The sequence below is a fragment of the Charadrius vociferus genome, unplaced genomic scaffold, assembly GCF_000708025.1.
Source record: "Charadrius vociferus isolate BGI_N301 unplaced genomic scaffold, ASM70802v2 scaffold161, whole genome shotgun sequence".
In the NCBI taxonomy this organism is placed as follows: Eukaryota; Metazoa; Chordata; class Aves; order Charadriiformes; family Charadriidae; genus Charadrius; species Charadrius vociferus.
In genome coordinates, this window is record NW_009646928.1 from 5,098,016 (window position 1) to 5,117,431 (window position 19,416).

The 19,416-nt window shown below is 36.5% G+C and overlaps 1 protein-coding gene across 1 annotated transcript in view; it reads right to left on the reverse strand.

Moving 5' to 3' along the window:
* Positions 1-9,338: 9,338 nt before the first annotated feature.
* Positions 9,339-19,416, reverse strand: part of CSRNP3 (cysteine-serine-rich nuclear protein 3) — a 31,818-nt gene continuing 21,740 nt past the window's right edge. Inside the window, exons 3-5 of the mRNA XM_009894602.1 lie at positions 18,863-19,122; positions 12,076-12,372; positions 9,339-10,421 (exon numbers count right to left, since the gene is read on the reverse strand). Coding sequence (XP_009892904.1) covers positions 9,378-10,421; positions 12,076-12,372; positions 18,863-19,122 — 1,601 coding nt within the window. The 3' untranslated portion in view covers positions 9,339-9,377. The remainder of the gene's footprint in view (positions 10,422-12,075; positions 12,373-18,862; positions 19,123-19,416) is intronic.

Sequence of the window (19,416 nt, forward strand, 5' to 3'; positions counted from 1 at the left end):
GCAGTAGTATCATTAAAGGGCAAACGGGTATACCTAACAAGGCATTTCTGTTCATTTCTTAAATATTTATATGCTGATCAAACAAAAACATAAAAAACCACAACAAAACCCAGCAAGAGAACCAAAAAAACCTCAAAGAGAAACTGCTTCTCTTTATGCTATCAGACTATGAGGAATGGCAGAAATGCTTGAAATTTCACAGAGCATATTTATAGGCTCTGGAGGAGGAGGTGCAGCACTAATTCTGGCTCTGTTAGGCAAGAGGAATGTCTAGTGACTGCATAGTAGAAATAAGATGCACAATGCACTGGCAGCCATGATGTAACGTAGAAACCTGTTTTACTTCATTGCAAACAAATGGACAATATATATTGTACAATATATAATAAAAATACAGCCGATACAAGTGCCACTAATTAACAAAAAACCTAATGTTAAGACTTAAAAATGCTCATTTTTGTAATATATACACTGCAGTAATAAGCCACAATAAATACATCAAATTCCATATCATTCATAATAAATACTGAAAATATAAATACAGAAGAATACAGTTAATTTGAATAAATTATTACAACATAAGGTCTAGGTTAGATTCTGTTGAATATTATTGTAGCTTATATTACCCTTTGGCATCTTTGATGTTACAACTTTTTTTTTTTTTTTAAAAAAAAAAGAAATTAAGGAAATGTGTAGTTCATGAAGCTTAAAATTATTTCCATGTACAGATTTTAAGATGAACTTTCTTTCCCTTTGCTTCTTCAAACAGTTTAAAAGCAGCAGTCCAATTAAATAAGTTGCTTTACTGTTGAGATCTCCATAATTTTAGTATGCAAGATCATCTGTAATGGAAAAAGTTAAGTACTTAACATAATTATTTTTCTCAAAAATTCGTATAGTTAGAAGTAACGTACAAATTTTAAACAAATGGCTGCAATTACACCACAATTTTACTAGTCTCATTTGAATGGATTACGTGTCTGAAAGACCATCAACTTAAGAGCTTTTGAATCCATGTCGTGGTGTATTATTTACCACTTGCTAAAAAGAATTTCAAAAGCAATTTCATATTCTTATAGGGAAATACATATATATACACGCAGAGAGAGATGAACCTTCTAAAAGACAGGGCTGGACTAGACAGTGTAAATGTTAAGTAGTTTGTATTTAAAAAAAAAAAAAAGCAACTATTTAAAAAATACAAAAAAATACTACATAAAAAATGTAGTAAGTGTTGGTTTTGTTTGTGTTCTTTGCAAAATTGGTATCTATTAGCTGTGGATGGAAACAAATCAAAATAACCAATTGCCATGTTTTATGTTAACAGTTATTAACCAGTACATCTGTATTAATAGTTTTATTTGTAAAAGGTTATTACAGCAGAATGCAATTTAACTTAAAAGATCAACTTTACTAAGACAGTATTACAGGCTGAGGCTCTTAGGAACGGATTTGTAATCTACAGATTTTGACTATTTTTGCACTGTTAAATGTCTAGCGCTTATTTTACATCAAACACTTTTTTAACATGTTTCACAAACTACACTTCAGACATATTTCCATAGAAGTGCCTACAATCAGTCAATTAAAAGAAGGGCACAGTTGTTAAGCATTGTTTACATGGGCACTGTTATGTGAGAACTGAAGTGGTGGCATTTGTGTGAAATGGTTTGAAAGAAGAGCATGCTTGCTTCTGTTTCGTCGTAAGAGACCCAGCTACCAGTGCACACAATGATGCAATCTTTTCAAGAAGCTGAAAACTCATGCTTAATCTGTGTATCTGACTCCCAAATAGGTGGCTGGTTCTTTACAGTGATCCCCCAGTACCCCAGCAAGGTTGACCTTCACCCATACTCCAAGCCAAAAGTTCTTTCTTAAGAACATCCTTTAAAAGTTTAAGATGGAGAAGCCTAGAATTAGCTGCCATAATGTACCAAGTCTCATTTGAAAATCCCAAGCTAAAATGCTAATAAAAGGACACCTGTTCTTTCCTTTTACTGTCTCGTTAGCTGAGAAATAGGCTATATTAGAACACGTGCCTGCGAGCAGAGTTAAATAGATGATACTGAACATGACTTTGCAGTTGACATAGACAAAGAAAAGACATGGTAGCAATGCTTCCAGGGTGTTGTTTTGCTTTGTAGTTTTTACCCCATGCTTTTGGATAAGTCTTTTATTTAATGTCCGCCTGTATACAACTGGTATGGAAAATTACATTTCCTGTTTGCACTGAGTTCATGTTTGTTTTAAAATATATTAAATAACAGAAATAATACTATGATCTAACATGGCCAAGCTTGTAGTGAACATGCACATACTTTTTCCGCCCTTGCTCTGGGGACATCTTAATTTCCCTTTTTCCTTCCTTTTCTTTTATATATAATATTTTCTTTTGCCCTTTAGAAGAAAAAATTTTCCTCATCAATCTACCTCTAGTCTTCTTTTCCTCTAAATTGCCCTTTCTATCTTCCCCTCACTCACTCCACAGTATATCTACCCGTGCCTCAAGACAAAGGATTATCCTGATGCTTGTGTTAGAACAGTGATGTTCATTTGTATCTTCGACCATTTTTCCTGTCCATCAAGAAAAGCTAATCCAGTCTTCGTGGCTTGTTGGCAAAGTGCACAGTTAGAGAAGAACATACATGAGACAAACTTCTTTTGACTTGATTCTGTTTTACGTTCATTCATAAAATACCTAAGTAAAACAAAAGTGTCATTGCCAAGACCCAAATTAAACTAATTGAGTAAATAAATGAATTTTGCCTTCTGACTTTTTTTTGGTCCCCAACCCCAGCCCTGGATGAAGGACTATCACCTTCTCAACTGAGAAGCAGCAATACAGAGAGCATCGTGAATACAGTTCTCCAGTCAGTGGGACTGTCTGTGTCGTGGGTACCAGCCTACCCATAAAGACTATACAGCAGTAGTGCAATACTTTTAACTTTTCAAGATCTAATTTACTTCTATTTTATAAAAGGGTGTTTTAAACTTATTATTTATTACTTATATTAAAAGAAAGAAAAAAAATCTTAACAGTAGTTTGAAGGAAACTTTTTGTCCCCCTAGGTGATGGTTTTCTGCTTCCCCTAATGTTGGATTTTCATCCTGCTTTGGAGGCTGTGCTGTGTAAAGAATGACGCTCAAAAACTACCACATCTCTGCAGCCTGTGGGGTAGGTTTCCTTCCTATTTATTTGTGTGTATGGAAAAGGAGACTGTATAGACCCCCACTGGGATCAATCCCTCATGACTGTCATATTCAGAGCCAATGGGGGACTATTTTTCACCACAGTTCCAGTCTATCTACATACTAATGTTAAGCGAAAACCAAAATGAACTCTTTTAGCAAAATAAAGGATAGATTGCACAGAGGACACTAGAATTACCTTCGTGCTCGATTTTACTGAAAAGCCTTACTGTACAATAGACCTTTCCCAGACACAAAGATGAAGGAAGGAAAAAAAAAGCAAAGACTAAGGCTGCAAAACAGATGTTTCATGAATTGGATGTTCTTATAAAAAATAAAGCTCTTGGTATCAGCCATTAGGGCAGCAGAAAGTTCTCAAGGATGTTATAACTTTCCTCCTTAAGTGAAAACAATACTCTGGCACATTTCCTAGCAATAAAATTAAAAGTTGCCTCTGACTTAGGAGTGGGAAGAGACAGTGAGCAGAAAGCGCTTATGAAGAACTCAAGCATGTGTTCACTCAGACATCTTTACAACTAAATCGCACTTGTTCATCACTTTACAATGTTCGTGCTTTGGATTTCACACTTCTTGGACAAAGTGGACAACTAATAATTTACACACGGGCAGCGATTACAGAAAACAGCAAAATTAAGAAATATTTAAAAAAACACTAAAAAGGCAAATGTTGAGATTTCTCATACCAATGAACATGTTAACGAACTAGACTCTGTTTTGAAAATAACAGTAGTTTTCTACCATTTTAAAAAAATAGTAATCAGATTTAATATTTTAGAAATAAGTTCTATAGAATATATTCTCTGAGTTAATTCTAGTGTTTCTAAGTATTTTACATCAAATGTTCTGCAACCATAATAAAGTAGACGACAGAATTACTTTTTAGTCCCAGTGGGAAAGCATAACACCCCTAAACACTTAAGGATTTCCTATATCATCCTCTTCTGTCCCTGTTCCTGACTGCTTCAGGAAATGAAACAACTGGCACAACGAATGTGAGTGTATACAAGTTGTGAGCTATACCATGGGAGTTTCTTATTTAGCAAATGCCTTTTAAAACAATGTCATGGGTCTCCTGCTTTAGCTCTGAGTAAGGGCACCTCCTTCGCTACAGCAGCAGCACAGACAAGGAGTTTCAACTGAAAATTCAGCTGGCAAAAGATGACAACATGCAGGGGAATAAGACTGCCTGTTGCTGTGCAGTATGGTGTTGCAGGCAAACTACAATCCTGCTGCTCAGATGTTAAGCACTGCACAGGTAAATGTTGTATGTTCAACACAGCTTTTATTCTAATTTTCACTGTGAAGTTTATCATTAAACTTTTGCTCATTAATCTGGTCCATGGAAAGGAGAGCTTGCTTTTCCTGTGCTTCACGTTTGTGATAAAATTTCTTTTCATTTCTGAGCTGGATTGGGCTTTATTGGGAGAGTGTCTTAGTCTGCAGTATAAAAATTTAGTTATGGTGCCAAAAAAAAGAAGAAAAAATCTGGTATTTTGCCTGTTTTATAGAATTATTTTTTATCACATTATGTCCAAGTACCTTATAAACCAGAACACAGAGAATGGAAGTGCCACAGTAGGACAAAGGCAAAGCCAACAGAACCCAGGTCTCTGTCTGAGCCCAATACTCTCTATGCAGTATCTCACATTTCTGTCCAAGAGTCAGGAACATCTCAAATATTGAAAAACATAATACTTGTTCTATCTTGCATACAAATGTATGTATACAATCGTTAACAAACTAGCTGTGTTTCTCGAAGATATCCTCTCGATTGTGAGGCAGGGGATGCTACATGATCAGTTTGCTAGCACGTTTACTGAGATACGACAGCCAGATAAGATTAGAAACTGGATCTGGATCAGTGAGCAATCCAGTGAGTAACACCACCATGCACTTTCTGCAGAACTTAAGACAAAAGGCAGGATAGTTTTGTTAACTGACTTAGTTAACAGAGCACTGAGCAGGCTGAACCTTATTTACAGCAAGTGATGGTTACTATGATAGTGTCATCAATGGCCTTAAAATAAATAAATGTCAATTCAAATTATGATTCACTAGCAGGAACTTATGTAAATGAAAAATATTAAAACTTTAAAAATCTAGCATTTTCTAATCAAAATGGCATAGCACTCAAAGAATTAACTTTTTTTTTTTTTTAAATAGGAAAGAAATATTAGAAACTTTTATTGACCAGCTTTTAATTTTTTTTAGGAATGTTCCAGTGGGTGTGAGCTATAGGTCTTAGAAGACAATTGTAATTGCTGCAATTTTGCCAGAAAAGTTCTAATTTTATGTCTAATGTCAGTAAAAGCTTTATATATAAACTTTAACAATGCATTTTTTCCAAGAGGCAAAGTTCCCATTATAGGCAAAAAGGCATCCACTTTTAGGTGCTGTTCCAGTGATCTGTGTGAAAATTCTGTTTTATTTTAACAGAGGGAAATGCTTTTGTTATGACTCATTTTTCTGAACTACATAGTGTAACCGTAAACTATCTACCAATTTATTACCTGGCTTCTTAGGAGTGATTATCAGTAGCCCTTATCTTGGGGAATAAAGCTGATACAGCTATCAGTAAAGCAAACATTTCCACAAATGATACACTGTGTCAATACAGAAGCAAATACTGCTGTTTATCACTGAGTAACGTGACACTTGTAGCATGCAGAAATAAGCTTACGGAAAACGAAAGGGCTGGTTACCAACATGAACATTAAACAACTGGGAAATGGGACACATCATATATTATTATATACTAGCCCAGAAAATAACATTAAAACATGTCCCATCCCATGATTTATTTTTCCTTATATGAAGAGTACTTTTTTCTTCTAAACAAACGTGAAAGTCTAATCAAGGGGTGGGAATCTAGACTCTCACCTGATTTCTACAGCCTACTCTAGATTTCCCAGCTAAATTAGCCTATATGTTTTGGTCAGGGCTGTGACTATTTTTATTTTTTTTCCCCACTCTAGTCAGCTTATACATGCTAGAAAAGGCCTTAGCTTTGTTACTTGCTGGTACGGAATTGTTTGGGGAATAGGTTTAGACTATATTGAAAAAAGACGTTTCTGGGGGTTTTCTCCTATGTTATTAGGCTTGTTCATATTATTAGTATAGCTACCAGGAAATCTCCATAAATTATAAACGGTTTTGACTTTGTAACTTGTTGCAAGAACTACACAAGATTGGTTTACTTTGTATCCTGAGATCAAATCTTGATCACAAACCATCTGATCGGATCAAAAGAAAGGTATTACTATCTTCATTATCGCTAGGTAGTTAAGAATATTTTTCAACATAAATCTTTATTCTGCATGTTTTACTTTGTGACTCCCAGGAATTAGCTACTTCAAGCAAGCGAAAATAGTGTAGTGCAAGTTCTTTATATAGTCACTGCCTTCTCGACCCCCTTCCACCCCATCCCAAGCTACTGCTTGTTATCCTGTGCTGCAAGCTTCAGAGAATTTAACTGTATTCACCCCTGATCCCCCAATGGCATGGAACATATACATCAAAGTACTCAGAAATTTATACAGATGCTAATATTAAGGAGGCCTGGGGTCTGAAGCCTGTGCCAATGGAAACATTAAATAACCATCATCTCAGTATTTTAAAGCTAGCTGAGATGTATTTTATAAAGTTAATCACTTACTGTGCTTGCTAATATTATTAAAGATATTTTTCATGTGAAAGCACAGGGGCCAAGAAAATAATTTCTTATTGCTCAGGAAGGGGGTGAATAATGAAAAAAAATATTTCATTTAACTTTCCCCTGAGAGAAATACCCTGGTAAAATGTGCATGATCCTCCAGTAGCCAACACACTCTGAGGTTAAAAAGCTGCTACTGATTCACAGCTACTGTCCCAGCTCAAGTAGAAGGGATTTGTGCTTTTGGTGCTGGTGTTGAGTGAGCGTGCCAGATTTAAGCCTGTTGTTAATGCAAAGTGTGTATATACACAGAGGTGTTACAATTGCCCATAGAATATCCTGAACAGAATAGTATTATTATTATTCTCAGATACAGAACTTTTTTTTATGTTTCTCTTTAAAAATAAGGATGGGTATTTGCTATATGGAACTGGAGAATACATGTGCTTACCTGGCTACTCCGCCTCTAGAGAAAGACTAGCGTGTTCTGTGACTAAGAGGAAACGAGGCTAAGGAACTGCTGAGCCAGATAACCAACGTATCTGCACTTTCCCAGGAGATGGAATACGTTTCAAGTGTGGAATCCAGTCCCTAGAGAATTAGGAATTTTCAATGCAGTTCATATAAAACGTGTAGGACTTCTTGTGGAACAAGTAAATAAAAAACCTTTCCAGCTACTACATGGAGTAAAAATATTTTGCTAATTTAAATTTAATTTGCAGACTTCATATAAAAACAATGACGTCAGCTTATTTTTTAAAAAGCGTATTTTAAACCTGGCAGTTTTTCTACTGGAGTACTGTACATGATGTTTTAAAGAGCTTTTAACCAGAAGTCACTGTTACAGAGCTAAAATGTACACTGTGTTCACATGCATACTGTTAACCATCTAGATTTGACACAGATAAAAACTAAGATGCGGATCCTTATTTTTGACAAACAAGACAGGGATACGTTTCAACCCACTTGATGCATAATAAATAAAATTTCAGTATTAGAAGAATAAAAATGTTAAAATAGACTTTGAAATCAAAATAAGGCAATGCAGGATTATCAGTGTAGAGAAAAGCAGGTTCCTATACCTCCTTTTCTAGAAGAAAGCAAGGTTGGTTAATAAATTAAACATTGAGATACAGCAGGTACTTAATTCCCGTTTCATTTAAAAAAAAAACAAATGGATTACAAAGTAACAGATATCCACATGTTGCACGTGCTTTTTTGCTTGCAAACTTCAGCAGATATGAAATTTCTGAACCTCTTTCCTCACTGAATCTACTGGTTCCTAATTAGACCAAATGACTCTGTACATTTGAGATACAATCAGAAGTCCACAAAAGCCAGTCTCATATTTCATAAAAACTTCTAAATATTTAGGAAATCTAGACACTTCCACATTTTTTTCCATGCTTCATTTAAACTTTGATCAGCAAGACTCTGTTTTTATAAATTACCCACTGACATATTCATAAACTGGCTTGGGAAAAACATACAGGTTTTGTTACAATGAATTTTAAGTTTGTACATACACCTCAGAGTCTGGAGCTATGGCATTTCTCCAAAATAATTCACAGTTCCCGCAGTTAATACAGTACTGCAAAATGGCACTAAAGTGCATAAGTATCTGAATGTTTGTTGGGCTAAAAAGGTGCTGTGCAAGCTTAAGCTACTGCTTTGCCATTATATACAGGATCATTTTTCTTTGGGGAGGGGATACTAGTTCTGGAATGCCACTGATTTTAATTGTAATGGAGGATTGTCTACCTTTCACCTTTCTAGAAGATGTAAATGCCCCCTTTCTGACTATTCTGTTTGTCAAGAACAGTAAAAGAGAAAACAGTACACTCTAAAAACACATTTTAAGATAATACCGAAAATGGTATTTAAAAACAAACAAAAAAAAAAACCAAAACAAAAAACCCAAGGAAGAATACATGGTACTCCAGATGAAAAGCGGACATGCTCTTTGTAACTACCTATGGATCTTCTGCTCAAATGAACATGCTGTTCATTTTTATCAAAACATGAATACTAAACTACCATAAATAAAATACATACAGTACAGAACAATTAAAACTTTTTTATACAGTAGTTACTTTTACATTAAACTTACCATCTTTTCAGATATGTTGAAAATTAGGACTCTAAACATGATTATTTCAAAGTATCATTTTTAACAATTTTGCACAGGCCCGACAATCCAAAACACGAAGCTTTGATTCAGATAGCTTGGCAGGTTTCACGTACTTTGACAGGTAGGCTACTTTGAAATATGTTGGGTGTGTTTTTTACTTACGTGTTTTATTTTTATCAAAAGACAGTTTGATTATTTTTATTTAAATCTTTACAGGAACTGGTTTTGTGCAATACCACTGCCAGTGTAGCTTGAGAAAACAAAATGTGTCTGGAACATTGACTATAGTCCAAGTGTTGTCTACCTCTTAAAAAAGTAAGATTCTAGGAAATCCAATGTGAGTGCATTTTAATACAGGCAGTCAGTCCTAGAATAATTTTAATATTAAACAGGTACCGTTTCTACCACCGGTGATTTGATGCACTCTTCGTGCAGTCTGCTCTTTTCTGGGAGGCTCAGTGAATTCTCGGCAGGGTGCTCTTGTACACAACTGTCGCCATTCAAAGCTGAAACAAAGCCATCTTGAGAAGGACCTTTCAAGTACGAGTGAAATTCCACTTGAGGGTGACTTGGCCTATGCTCAGTGTATAAACTGTTACATGGAGCACTGCTATCACCTTCAGAAGATGAGCAGCAAACAATCACTGAGGGATTTGCAGAAGGGTAATGAGGGCTGCTAAAAGTTTCCTCTGATTGCCGTGTGTAGTCAACAAACTGTTCTGAAGTCATGTTGTAAGGCACCAGAGAAAGACTACCATTCTTGACAGCATCCCTTTCTGAATAAGTCTCACCGATCTGGTTAGCAGTGCCAGCAACATGGTTCTCTATTTGGTAATACAGGTTTGAAGAGTTAGTATAGAATGAGGCATTTTTAGAGTGGTTTTCATGCACAGCAGTTCCATCAGAGTAGCAAAGGACAGAAGGAAGAGGCACCATATCAGCATGGGAGCCCATGCTTTCTACAAAATCATCTGCTTTTTCTTCCTCCTCATCTTCCTCCTCATCTTCCTCTTCCTCTTCATCATCATCTGATTCACTAGGGGCTAAACTCTGTGTGCTAGAATCTGTAACTCCACTACAAAAGCTACTCCCATCTTCCTCTTCCTCCTCTTCCCCTGGGCAGCCCAAGTCCTCGGCTGCCTGAGAATGCATAACTGCAGCCGGAGGTTCCGTTTCAATCTCAAAATTTTCTGCAATTGAATATTCAGCCGGATGGGGTCCTGGACTCATAGAACTAGTGTGTGCACTGATCTCACTGTGGCAGCCATTTAGTGCTGGAACTTGCTGCTCTCTATTTTTCTCCAATTCAAGTTTCATTATTGTGTGCAAAAAGTGAGTCCGTACACGGATAGGATTAAATTCAATTCTACCTGCTGTATTGCTACACCCTTCTTTAGTGCAACCGCATGGAAAAGACATACGATCCACCTTTTAAAAAAAAGAATACAGATTAAGAATACATAGCATAAGCCTGGTACTATGACAGAACCTAGACAGCCTAGAGAAATACAATAGCAAAGTGGGGTTCACCCTGAGAAGTACTTGTAAGAATAGTCAAAGCGAACAATAATTCACAGGGTTAGCCCGGGAATTTAGCACTACTGATAGGAACGGGAAGGGACCCATACATGCAATCACGTTGCACAGTAGGAAGAATATGTTTCTGTTCCCTAGGTGAACGCATTGCACAGTGGAACAAAACAATAGGTAGTTTTTCTATTTACGGATCTGCTGCAGCTTTACTTCATGTTGTGCCCAAATCCAGGCAAAAATACTACCAGGAAGAGTCTTAAAATTTGGTAAAAGTCATGGAAACTAGAAACTGATCGAAACAAAATTAATTATATAAAAAAAACTTTATAAAGTTGCCAGTGGGAACACCTGACCCCAGAAAGTAAACAAAAAATATAGTCCTCTACATATAGTCCTCTTTGGTCCTGACAATAACCCATTTAGCTTTGTGTTTTCACCCATTTTAGTACTTCATTATCCAGTGCAGATTATTCTTAGGCCCTTAGAATACCTACTACATTTTAAAAGACAGTACGATCAATTGTAGATACAATATTGTAAGCTCAACAGCCTGTGGGCAGAACTTGATATATCTAATATATCTAATTGATATAGCTATTCACAGCCATCTTAAGTTTCTAAAGACATGACTGAGTCCACAAGTGGGATAGTGCAATTAGATAGCTTAAGGTCTATGATTTTCATCTACACTATAATACCTAAACATCAAATACGATGCAGAGGAGAACCATATAACACAATGTACTACATCTTCCCCACACGTGAAGATGAAAACAGAAACAGCAAAGAGCATATATTATTTAAAATAGCAGAGAAAGTTTAGCTTGCATTTAAGAAATGATGAAAAATGCATTCAGGAAGAAATCAACTCAGTTGCATAACAGCGACTCAGGAGAATTAGTGGAAACATCTTTTAGGGAACATTTTGGGACATCTACAGCTGTACGTAGGCCACTATGTAAATGTACAATACAAAATACCTTTTCAGTCTGCAGAGGAAAAACTACCTGCTCTATTAGCAGATGTATTTTTTATTGCCTACGTGCAAATTTATCATGCATGTTAAACAAAGGATGGTACCACAGAGTTTCATTTATTGTTTCTCACTGAGTTTGGACTATAATTCACATTTGGACAGTATGTGAATTGTCTCTAAAATAAAGGGTAATATCTCTTCTGAAATATGCAGCCTACTGATTCTTCTGTTGTCTGCATTTGCATATTTAGATAGAGGCCAAAGAGGAATAGGAGGAGCAGAATATTTGTGTAACAACAAAAAAACCGCCCTAAAACTAAACAATGTATGTGCCTTAACCAATCATAAAATAAAGAAAGATGTTTAAGGAGATTGTATTGCACACTCTATGCTTTTAAATCTGGGCCTTAAAAAAACTGGTTTGAGAGACACAGGTGTTATGTTTAATAATTAACTTAATTAATTTTCAGTATTCATAACTTTAACAACAAAAAGTGCATGCACGTGTGTGCACACACACCCCCCTCCCCCTCCCCTCGATAGTTAAATAACATCAATAATACAGACATTTACCTGACATTTTATGCCTGCAAGACTGCAGGTGCAAGTTTCTGGATCACAGAACACACGGCAGTCACAGCCACAATCCTCTCTGGACAGGCGGATGGCCCGCAGCTCGTGTTTTTCTTCCACATCAATCTTCTTCACTCCAGAAGCTCGGAGCAACGCCCTTCGCTTTTTTGTCGGCAGGGGTTGGAGGAAGAAGTACTCATCTACTTCAGTGTTGTCCAGATCAATATCATCATCGGAAATATCATCCAGTGTCAGGGTATTGGCTTCTTCAGATTCCACTGTACCATTCTTTGTCATCTGGTGCACAGAACAATTAACAAAGTCCTTAGACTATACTTACACACATATATATGTGTCATAGATGTAAATATGTGTAATGCGTTATGAATGTGGAAAGCCATATGTAAAAATGCTGCATGACTGCCAGTAAGTTCCAGAATACAATTACAGATGAGGTGAAAAGGAAGTTTTTTCACATTTAACATACGAAGTAAATACACATTTTTAGTTTCATGTTTGTCATTATTTTTTTTTAAGTTTTTAATTTGTTATCTGTTATGTTCTTTACCATCTGTCATTATTTTTCAGATCTCATGCCTTTCTAAAATTCTAGTCTTTTCTATATTGTTTCACGAGATAATTTTTGAGCCCTTAATTGGGTCTAGTTCCTGTCTCTGGGTCTTCAATATATCTTTTAAGATAGTAATTATACTACCAACACTGTTTTAGGTTGTGATGCATAACAGATTTGTAAAATGGTGTATTTCATGTACACTCGCTATCCTGTTCCTCTTTAGCCTGACAAGTTATTTGATGTTTGTACAGCTGAGGTCACACAGCAGTATTTCCACTTAATCCTTTGGGCAGATGTCTATATTTGCTTCTAGAGTCGACAATTTTAAGCCTGAAAGTCACTTAATTTTGCCCCTTTCTATCTACATGACATGTTTATGTACAATGTATTTCATAGTCTGATGCACATAGCTCTTCTGAAGTTCCTTCTAGTCCTCTTTGGTCTTGACAATAACCCATTTAGCTTTGTGTTTTCACCCATTTTAGTACTTCATTATCCAGTCCAGATTATTCTTAGGTAGTTAATGACTGAATAAACTTGGAAAAAACAAAGTAAGTTGCTAATCTCTTATGGAGGATCTTGAGAAAAGTTTTTAGAAGATTCGTGCTCCTTTCCTAGGGATATGAATTTTTGAGCCTCTATAGATCCTGGTATCCTGGCACTGTATTATTACCTATGTATAGTCTAGTGCTCAAAATTAAATGTTTCAAAACTAAATGGCCATGAGCATCAAGCACAAACATCCAGTGACACTTTTGTAAGAGCACGTGGTTCTGTACCATCCTCTTGTAACTCGTCTCCTATAGAAAGCGGTGTATATATTCAAGGAGAAAAGGAAAAAAAAAAAATTACTGCACTGAAGGAAGGTTAGTATTCCCATCCCATGGTAGAGCTCCCTGGTTATATCTGCCAGATAACACAGCTACAGGGTTTATAAAAGTTCTTCTACAGCAAAAATTGCTTGAGAATCAAAAGAATATCAAATGTTAAAAAGTTCAAGCAAGTGCAGTTATATGATTTATTTTGTCACATAATAAATCCTTTTTCTTTTACTATTGTTCTATGAAATAATTTTGCTTAAAACGGAAAAATAAACAAACAAACAGAGTGCCCATGTTCACCCCACTCTGTGTAATGTTCCCAATTGATGAGGTTGCTGATTTACACTAGACGAGCATCTGGTTTTATACGTTTGTGACTTTTAGTCATGGTGCAACTACGTGGTAATTATACATTGGCAAAGTCGTAAGTCTCATTTGCATTAACAGTGTCATCACCATGACCTCAGAAAAATGGTCCCCAGTGAATGTAATTTGAATGTTTCCTACCTATAGAAAAATGGCCATTTAAATTCTTTCTGGTTTCCCTTATTTACTTACAGAAAATTCCAGCTTGGCCTGTTATCCCAAATACATTTTTAGACACCATTTTTAAATTACTGAAGTCATCACTACCATTGCCTGTTTCTTGTGCAGTTCAATGTTTAGACATTTAACAATTATCTCTGTAAAGGTAACTCCCCATTTTTCTGCTACTAAGTCCTGTCATCTCCATCATCTTAGGTGTAAGAAAGCAGTCCTGAATCTTACCTATTCCACTGTTCCTGCTTTTATTACATTCCAAGCTGTTTCATTTTCTCATTTATATTAACAGTTTGTCCTTTCCACAGTCTTTTGGATTGTAACTGTCATTTATGGCATTATTGAATTATTCAACGATGAACTCCTACTGACTACTCACTCTTTTTTGTAATTGCTGTTTTGTGTTTATAACAACTGTGTAAGACAATCAGAAAAAAACCCCACCCTAATCATTCCTGACTTGTAAAGTCAGGTTAAAAGCAATACTCTTCCCTTTGAAGGAGGAGAGTCTCAGTGTCATGACTGGTAGTCCTTACGTACAGTGTACGTGTACACATGATACTGCACAAAGAAAAATTCTCCTGAGACCAGTAATTATCCCCTCTTAGCAATTCAGCACTGTATTTAGTTCATGCAGAGGTGTTCTGCCACTGCTATAACTCTGCTTTAGAGGCATTATTGTTTCCTTCTCTTTTTGATGTATTCTCAATCTTCCTCTGTAACTGCAGCCTTCAGAGTTTAGTGCCTTCATTTTATTTCATGTTTCGGTTCACTTACCACGTCTGTTATCCCTATAACATTCAAATCCCTTTATGTGCATATACTTCCAGCTCTTTCTTCATCTTAGATGCAGGCATTTTCAAAATGTCCTCTCAAACTTCCTTCACATTGTGTTCTTACTCTATTTCCTATTATTCATTTCACTTCACAGTGGCTGGAAAAAGAGGGGGTAATAGCTCCCTAATCAGTTCTGCTTGGCCCTGGGGCAACGGAGATGTTATTTACAGCAGGTATTTCAACATATTAGTTCAGTAAGGTAGGAAAGACAACATTAGAAGCCATCCTTTTTCTGTATCATCTACAGTGAGAGACGCGTAAATCCACAGAGTAATCAAATGTATCTTGAATTAGCTGTCTGAAGCTAGTGGGAGGGAATACTTCGCTGTACATGCAACTCAGCCTGAATGTTCAAATCCAGAACGGCATCCTTGATTTTTTTAAAAAAATTTTTCATTTTTTTGCTTGTTAGGTACAACTGAGTGCAGTATAGTTATGCTTCTTTGCTTTCTTTATATATATATACACATATATATAAAAAATAGGAGAATGACCTACCTAAGAATTCAGATTTCTCTAGTTTTAAATACACAATGCTCAAATCACTCTTTAAGCAGATCCCTGTTATTTAACTGCCTATCAGAGTTTAAGTTTGAAACTGGGGAAGGGGAAGAAGTATAATCCCTGCTTCTGTAATTATTTTAGTATTTTATTCAATTACTACTTAATAAAAATTAAGTTTCAGGGCTCTTACCCACGAGGTGAATGCTGTAACTTCTCAGCTTACAAAGGCACCTATAGAACCGTACCAAACCTGTCATGTATTTCTCCTCCTCCTCCTGCAAATCTTTACGGCTTTGCTGCACAGTGGCAGAGCATTAAGGAATGGGCTGCAGTCCTGTGCTGAATGCTGTACGCATGCAGCCAGCTGGGAAGTCAAATGCCTGGGCACCAAGTGGGATTAGACAGCAGTTTGCCATTTCAAAGCACCTTAGCTCCTGGCTCCTTTGCTGGATGACTTCATTGCTGTTTCCTCTGATTTTTTTCCCTCAATTTTGTCACACAAAGAACAAAAGAATTAATGAAATGAAAGAGTCAAACATTTCTCAAACAAGTAATTGGGTAGCTACAAAGGGAAGAAGATTACCAAGAACTATCAAATACATTTTCCAATACAGAACTTCAGGGGAACATTAGGTTCTCTTGATTGTCATAATATTGCTCATCCGAATTAAAATTGATATGTAGATGTGTAAAATTTCTCTTATAAAGCTAAAGGTCAACGTCATAACAACAGAACAAGGCAAGGGCCAACGAATACGTGAACCCTTTGGGTGAAATTCACTTCAACTCTGTAAAATGTGAAAAATTCAGGTTAAACACTTTTGCCTGCACTAGCTGGAAACCATTCCTTACAATTTCACAAAGGAAACCAACTGCGTCCACAGACCTGGGAGCCTTAACATCACTAGGGTCATGCTAATCATGTTAATAGATCTTAATTTGAGGAGACATTATGAGTAAGCAATAAGGACTCTTCCAGCTAATTTATGGTGCTTACTCATAATGTTTTCTCAAATGACAACATACTAAAGCAAAGCCTTCCTTGTACTTTTCATCTTGACAAGATGGCTTTTATGTCCAGACAGCCATTAGAATTTTCACACTCTGCTGCTAACAAGTGTTTATGCCACTGTCAGCAGTGTTTACACCAAAGTGCTGGTGCTAAATGGCTAAAGTGACTTGAAGATGATTTTGAAGTCTTTATCTGCTTTTAATTAAGAGAAGTTTCTTATTTGGCTCTTCACTTTTAGCAAGTAAAATAATAAACAGTACCTAATCTTCCGAAGACTCAATTCCAATATATTCCTGTATTTCTAATTTTTTGAACAAATTCTACAAGACAGAATGCTTTCTACCTACAGACTTGCATATTTTAATCCAATGCAAAAAATTAAAAAAACCAGGGAAACTAAAATTAAAAACCACACTAAAAACTTTTATTTTCTGTTTGCACAATGGTTTTCAAACAGAAAAACCTTTTTAAGCCAACTTTACCCTACTTATTTTTCTCATTTTCTTTATTTTTCTGTGATGTACAGTAATTTTGATGCAAATCCCAATTAGTACATTTTAATTAAAGATCATAATTGCTGACATTGTCACCTTAGAACTCTACAGCGTTTTCTTTTTGTGTTCATTTAGAAACCATGTGAATGACCAAGCACCTCTTCCGTCTCTATAATGGGAAATCAGCACGACCTCATCTTAAGCAAATAGAACACGCTCAATGCTTTACAGTGACTCTTCACTCATCCAGTGAGTGAAATTTGCTTTTGGGAGAGAAAGTGGCTGGGGAGATGGAAGAACACGCTGTATTTGGAAGGGGAGCAGAAAGTAGAGTCTATGTCCCAAAAAAAAGATCGGGCTGGAGTGAAGCAAGTTAATGAAGAAAGGAGATCCATCCCAGCCAAGAGGAGAATTATGAAAGCACAAAGAGCCAAGCATACAGATGAAGGCTAAAAGGCCTCACCCAATCTTTAGAGCTAAACAGGATCTGTGATTTTTCTTGATCTATTTTCTAGCTATAAAAAAGGGCAAGGAAATGTGAAATATCTGCATGCCTTACTATTCTTTACTCACTCCACTGGGGATTCCTCTCTTTGAGCTGACTCCTGGAAGTCAGCCAAGGCATCTACACAGTCATTGGTTACACTGATACAGCTCGATTCACACTTGATGCTCTGAAGCTCCTGTGATGCGAGATGTCCAGAGGCATAATCTCTACCTAGCGATAAGTCAGTAACGCTCTAGCCTTCGGTTTCCAACCTGGCCAAATAGCGGTCTTTAATATGCCTTTGTCCTCAGTGCTTTTATGTTGGTTTGTATATGTATGTATGTATGTATGTTTCATTATGACAGTTCAAATTTTATGAACTACTTAAGAATCTATTTAGCTATTATATTAAAAAACAATTTAGGAAACTGAAAAAAATAATTACAATAGTAAGGGTCATACATACTTCTTCAGGAGTTCAGACTTAGAACTCATGAACATAGTTCATTCTATACGAAAACTGCTGAAAGGCGTTTCTTAAACTTAGAAGGTGCCAGATTGCTCTGGCCAATTGTAGTAGTATCTGGAACTGAGATATAATATCACAGTAGAAGGGGCTATGGAGCACAGCAGTTCAGTTACAATTCCAAATATTGTTCACTTTTAATTACAGGATTCAGCTGAAGAAGAGCCCAGAATACATATAACACAAGCCATTACACAGGAAGTCTTTTCATCCACTACAAAAACATAACAAAACCAGAAGTTTTGCCACCGGTATTAAAGAGACAGAAGGGACACTTCCAAGACCACAGTCCCCTTCTCTTTTCTCCTCTACTCAATTACACAGTTTCACCTATGCTGTATTTAAAAAGAGAGCTTCAAAACTGTAGCCAAGATTTGTTCTGATTAGCTAAACTGATATAGTTGGTTAATTTGTCTGACATATTCCTTCTTTAATACAGACATCCTTTGGTGGAATATTAAAGACACACTATCATACAAATGGGTACACTGACAAAAGAAAACATTTTTAGGATTACTGTTTCTTACTTTTTGCCGAACCCGCTTAAGTTGGCCCAGAAAATAAGCTGTTTCACTTTCTGTACTTCGGATGCTACCATTCCCTCGTCTAATAGGGCACTGTGCAAGGGCTCAGAAGACTTCTACGCTTCCTGGCACTTCCAGATTTCTGCTGGACACCCTGTCCAAGGCTAACTTCTACCACCCTCTGCCTCTGCATTCCTCTCTGTTGAAAACCGGGAGTAAACAACAACCTCCCTGTAAAGCACTTTGAGGGAGATATCAGTAAGAGCTACAACAGCACTTGGTAATATTGAACACAAGTATGCCTTCAGGAAAATGAAAAAAAAACCCAAGAAAATTGCCATTGTTTCGATTGAAAATGGAGTTGACAGAAAGGAAATGGCTTTGTTTAACACACATACATTGGGCGCAGGTAGCTCTGACACGGCTCATTTAAATAAAGGCAGGGATTAAACTTATAAATAATTTTACCTTTAATTTTAGAGAATTGAGTTTTTCCTCCCTTAGGTGCTCTCTTAACATCTCTCGGTGAAGCCTCTCCTGTTCCATTGCAAACTCTCCGAGCGTGTATTGGCGCACGCTGTTGTGGCGAGTGGACATTCCCAGCGTGCTTCCCCCTTGGCTGGGAACACTGGTGAAGCCTTGCCTTCTCGTGAAGTAATACACAGTAACACAGTTAAAATGGACATTTTTTGTTCTCTTCCTCTTCTCTCTCTTCAGGATTGAAGAAGCTAGAACAGATGCAGATTACAGTATGAATGATAACGTGTAGCCACATAGCAAATTTGCCACTTGCCTAGTTCCATTTACCTTAACAATACCTGACTACATACGCACTGAGGTTCCAAGGTGTGCAGTCTAAATGGGAAGATAACATTAGAAATATTTACCATATATGCAAACCTAGAAGCCATTACAAACTGCTACAGTCATGAACACTATTGTCTACTTTAGGACAGAAATTCTTGGCCAGGACAGATGTGTTTTCCCATAGAGTTGTAGAAATGTTTTATCCTTTTACCAAG